This window comes from Hylobates moloch, unplaced genomic scaffold (assembly GCF_009828535.3).
Source record: "Hylobates moloch isolate HMO894 unplaced genomic scaffold, HMol_V3 SCAFFOLD_7, whole genome shotgun sequence".
Lineage (NCBI taxonomy): Eukaryota > Metazoa > Chordata > Mammalia > Primates > Hylobatidae > Hylobates > Hylobates moloch.
In genome coordinates this window covers 57843387-57848741 of record NW_026652282.1, presented here as the reverse complement: position 1 = coordinate 57848741, position 5355 = coordinate 57843387, and the positions used below count along the sequence as shown (strand labels likewise).

General features: G+C 42.7%; 1 protein-coding gene across 1 annotated transcript in view; it reads left to right on the top strand.

The window, feature by feature from the left end:
• The window catches only part of TEX11 (testis expressed 11), a 363344-nt gene extending 358232 nt beyond the window's left edge, over positions 1–5112 (top strand). Inside the window, exons 23-24 of the mRNA XM_058441322.1 lie at positions 4115–4279; positions 4927–5112. Coding sequence (XP_058297305.1) covers positions 4115–4279; positions 4927–5019 — 258 coding nt within the window. The 3' untranslated portion in view covers positions 5020–5112. The remainder of the gene's footprint in view (positions 1–4114; positions 4280–4926) is intronic.
• The last annotated feature ends 243 nt before the right edge of the window (positions 5113–5355 follow it).

The window sequence follows — 5355 nt, the reverse complement described above, 5'->3', positions numbered from 1 at the left end:
TTTTTTTTTTTTTTTTTTTTTTGAGACAGAGTCTCGCTCTGTCGCCAGGCTGGAGTGCAGTGGTGCAATCTCGGCTCACTGCAACCTCTGCCTCCCAGGTTCAAGCAATTCTCCTGCCTCAGCCTCCCCAGTAGCTGGGACTACAGGCACCCGCCACCACGCCCAGCTAATTTTTGTATTTTTAGTAGAGATGGGGTTTCACTGTATTGGCCAGGATGGTCTCGATCTCTTGACCTCGTGATCTGCCCACCTCGGCCTCCCAAAGTCCTAGGATTACAGGTGTGAGCCACCATGCCCGGCCAATCTTTTACATTTTTGAGTATGCATGACCTTTTGAAATCCTCTTTAGTAGTTTCCCATTGCTCTTAAAATAAAGGCCAAAATCTTGAATGTGGTATACAAGATCCTACTAACCTATCTGTCCTCATCTTGAGCCACTCTTTCCCTCACATTCTGCACTGTCAGCCACACTTTACAAGACCACAAATTACCACCTTCTAGGCAAATATGATGGTCTCTTTTCCCTGGCCTTTATTATTGACCACTGCCTCCTTATTGAAATTCTGTTTTCCTTTGTCCTTTATTTTCTCGCCACTCCTCTGCGTTCTTTTCCCTCTTACCACCCAACTATGAACATTTCCAATATTCTCTACTCTTTGCTACTCTGTATTCCATACTCTGTCCTTTAAGTGAATTAATACACTTTAACTATTACCTGAGTTCCAATCCATATCTGCAACAGCCTGCTTATCTCCAGAGTTACCTCAAGCCAACATGTTTAAAATAGAACTTACTGTTGTCTTTATCCCTTATCCCCAGAAACATGTCCTTCAATTTTTTCTTTCAATGATGCCAGCATTCTTTCAGCCATTCAAACTACATATCTTAGAGCCATTTTCACTTGACCTGTCATTCCCCATATCAAATCAGTTACCAAGTTCTGTTGATTCTTCCTTTAAATGATTCTTACATCTGTCCATCTAAATTGTCACTATTTTAGTTCTGACCCTCATCACTTCATTCTTAGGTCACACAACTCCCTTTATTTTATTTTTATTTTTATTTATTTATTTATTTTTTTGAGACAGAATCTTGCCCTGTCGCCCAGGCTGGAGTGCAGTGGCGCGATCTTGGCTCACTTCAAGCTCCGCCTCCCGGGTTCACGCCATTCTCCTGCCTCAGCCTTCTGAGTAGCTGGGACTACAGGTGCCCGCCACCACACCCGGCTAATTTTTTGTATTTTTAGTAGAGACAGGGTTTCACCATGTTAGCCAGGATGTTCTTGATCTCCTGACCTCGTGATCTGCCCGCCTCGGCCTCCCAAAGTGCTGGGATTACAGGCACAAGCCACCACGCCCGGCCTTTATTTTATTTTTTGAGACGGAGTTTGGAGTTGCGCTCTGGTTGCCCAGGCTGGAGTGCAATGGCACGATCTTGGCTCACCACAACCTCCGTCTCCTGGGTTCAAGCGATTCTCCTGCCTCAGCCTCCCGAGTAGCTGGGATTACAGGCATGCACCATCACACCCGGCTATTTTGTATTTTTAGTAGAGATGGGGTTTCTCCGTGTTGGTCAGGCTGGTCTCGAACTCCCAACCTCAGGTGATCTGGCCGCCTTGGCCTCCCAAAGTGCTGGGATTACAGGTGTGAGCCACTGCACCCGGCCACAACTCCCTTTAAACACATCTCCCTGTCTGTGTTTTCCCACACGGAGGTCTGTTCTAAACACCACTGGCATTTCTATCTTATTAAAACTACACTTTCATCATGTCACTCTCCTTCTCAAAAAGTTTCAGTGCCTTCCCGTTGCCAGCAGGATGAATTTCAAAATCTGAAGCCTGCAATGCAAAAACCCTTAACACTCCAGCCCACAAGATGTTAGCAAACGTTCCACATACTCTGGATTAGACAAAGTTCCATGGTTTCTTTACTGTAAAACTTCCTTAAACTTTCAGTGAACTAATGTGCATTATAATGCTCCAAAAGGGTGATATATAGAATGCGGCATTTCCAAAATGTATTTGACTAAAGAACTCTATTTTCATAGACCATCTGTTAACATTTCTCATGACACTAGTGTTCTGAGGAAGAACATGAGGAAAGGCTTAGGAAGCCCCATCCTACATTTCCAGTCTTATTTCCCGTTAACTCCTCTACATAAATCGTCTGCTTAGGCCAAACAACTCTTGGTCTTCCTAAGACATGCTTGTTCTCAAGTACAATCCAAGTCTTCATTTATTCTGTTCTACCCACATGGAATGCCCTTCTCTTTCTCTGAATATCTATATTTTTCTTTTTAATTGAGATTTAGTTCATATATCATAAAACTCACACCAAGGTATACAGTTCAGTGAGTTACAGTATATTCACAAGATTGTGCAACCATCACCATTATCTAATTCTAGAACATTTTCATCATCCCCAAAAGAAACTCTATACCCATTAGCAGTCCCTCCCCATACCTCCCTTCCCCAGCCCCTGCAGCCACAAATCTCCTTTCTGTCTCTATGGCTTTGCCCATTCGGCACATTTCACATAATCTCTGTATATGTAGATCCTACTCATCTACCCTAAGATCCTGTTTGTTTGTTTGTTTAAGTCATTTTTTTCATTCATAACATTAAAATCACAACACTCATACCCTGTATCAGACACTGTGCCAAGCAGAGGCAACTGTCATTTTACCTTCAAGGGGCGCCCTGCCTAGTGGGGGAGACAGGCAGTACAGTGTTCAAAGTACTATTATGGTGCTGTGAACAAAGTACCAGAGGGGCAAAGAGGTTTGAGCAATAAATTGTGGAGATCCAGGGAAATCCTCACTGAGGAGGTGGCATCTGACTGGATATTGATTCATTTGTTCATTCATTCAGCAAACATCTGTTGTGCCTCTTATGTGCCAGGTACAGTGCTGGACTCTGAAGATACAAAAATGCACAAGAAAAATTCCCTGTACCTCAAGGAACTCAATAGTCTGGAGGAGATAAATACATAGCATTTCAAAACAATATAATATAAGTTATATTAGAGGAAAGGAAAGCTCACTGTGGGAACAGACAACTAACTCTGCTTGTGAATTTGAAGAAAAAGTATAAGTCTACGAAGTGGACAAGGATGAGGGGGTAGTGTTTCAAGCAGAGACTAGACCGCCTCTGACTGGGATATCCTAGTGCTCATTCCTTTAACTGAATGAGAGCACCTAATGTTTGTGTCTCTTAATCACATACCTTGTGAAGTCGTCTTTACATGTGGATGACTTGTGTCCCCAAAAGCATTGCACAACCTTTAGGATAAAAGTTTTGTCTTTTCCCTCTTAGTGCCCTCATTATCACAGTGTTTTATGTAGAGTAATTTCTTTTTGGATCCAAATGAATGAAAGGATGACAGCTGAGACAGCATTCTTGACACTCTCAAAAAGCTGCTGCCTAATGTGTCTCCTATCACATTTCTCCCTTCTGGGGCTTTAACATGAATGCTTTCTTTGTGTTCCATCTCCTATTCAAGAACCAAGAAAGTAGCTTCTCAGACTAATACTTTTCACTATTGCAAAGTATTGTGAAGAAGCAAATATAATCTAGTGATTAGTCATGTTAAAGACCACTGATAAGGCTAAGGGGCCATCTTAGAAATGTGTGCTGTGTTCATAGCTAGGTAGATATTGTTAACTCTGAAGATGAATATAATTTCTACTCCAAATGTGGACTAATTCTGGTGACAGAAATTAAGAAATTCAATAAAACTGCTTCTTGACAACCTTATCCAAAAAGTAGAGGTAGGTATTAGGGAGGTAATTGACTGAAGACAGAATCAAGGGAAGCCCCAAACAGTATACAGGTTTTTCTCCTGCTTCAGGGAGATTAGGAATCTTTCTAATTCTTTCCTCCAGTCAGAGAGGACCTCAGTTTGTGTCTCTTCATGAGATCTTGTTGTGGAACATTCTACAGCTGACAAACTTTCAAAGTGCTCTCCTCCTACACTCTCCAGGAGCACAGACCTTCCTAAACGTCAGCAGAGCTCCTATTGTTTGTTTAGTAATAAAGGGACATAGCATGGATACAGGTAGTGCCACAATGAACTGTGACCGTAATAACTGCAAAATTTCTGTTCTTGGACTTCAGAAAGACTACCCAGAAATGGAGATTCTCTGGCTGATGGTCAAGTCCTGGAATACTGGAGTACTTATGTTTAGCAGGAGCAAGTACGCATCTGCTGAAAAGTGGTGTGGCCTGGCCTTGCGTTTCCTTGACCACCTTACCTCCCTTAAGGAAAGCTATGAAACTCAGGTGAGGAGGGAGAGGGCTAGGGCAGATGACATGACCTAGGGGGCAAGAGGTTATGGCTGGGCTCTCCACAAGGACTCAACCCCATCCTCCTTGGCTAGGAAAGGATCTTGCTCATTGTTCCTCTCAGTGGTTCCATATAACTTCAAGAATCAGGAGACCACAAACAGTAATTCCTTAGAGCAAAAACCAAGAAGGACAGAGAACAGGGGGAAACTTAAGGATAGCAAATGGAATCTAATTAAGAGGAATGCCAGGAGTGAGCTCTGGAAAGATGCATCACTGTCAGTGCCAGTGCATGTGGGAAAGGACTGGCCTCTGCTCAAAGCAGTAACTGTTGAAAAAGGCATTTTGTCCAGGAACTATTCTCAGTTACAGAGTTCTGGGCCATTGGCTAACCAGGAGAGGTTTGGTGGAGAAAAAGCTTTGTTACCAAATAAGAGCAAAGGATAGTTTATAGTTAAGTATCTTCTCCCTTATAATAGGGGATTCCTTTTCCTCAAGAGAGGACTGTATTTTCTCCCCAAATCTGAGATGCTTCAGGTCTCCGAAGGTAACGGTTAGACTTTCATGCCATCACCATGGGTCTGGGAAGCTTTCCCAAGTTTCCTTTTCCCCTCAAGAAATCTATTTGTTGTTCTCTTTCCCAGATGAATATGCTGTACAGTCAGCTTGTGGAAGCACTGAGTAACAACAAGGGCCCAGTTTTTCATGAACATGGCTACTGGAGCAAGTCAGATTAGGCAAGCTCACGGCCACATGAAGAAGATACATTGTCCTGGGATGCTGACTGCTTAAATTTTTGCCAGAGTTTCTCTTGAGCTTTTGTTTCTGTTTCCTCAGACCCTGTTTTCACGTTGTTGAATCAACTGTCTAAAATAAAAGCATGCTGAGTTTACTTTGGTGACCAGCTCATTTCTGGGGGACAAATGAATTTTCCAAAGTGCTAAGGATGATATTGAAATAGACCATGTGAGAGCAAGATGGTTTATGCCCCATGTGAACAAAAGAGAATGTTCATCCCAGTTCAACACAGATTGCATTTTATTCCCAAAGTGCTCAAATTCCCAATCCCTGAA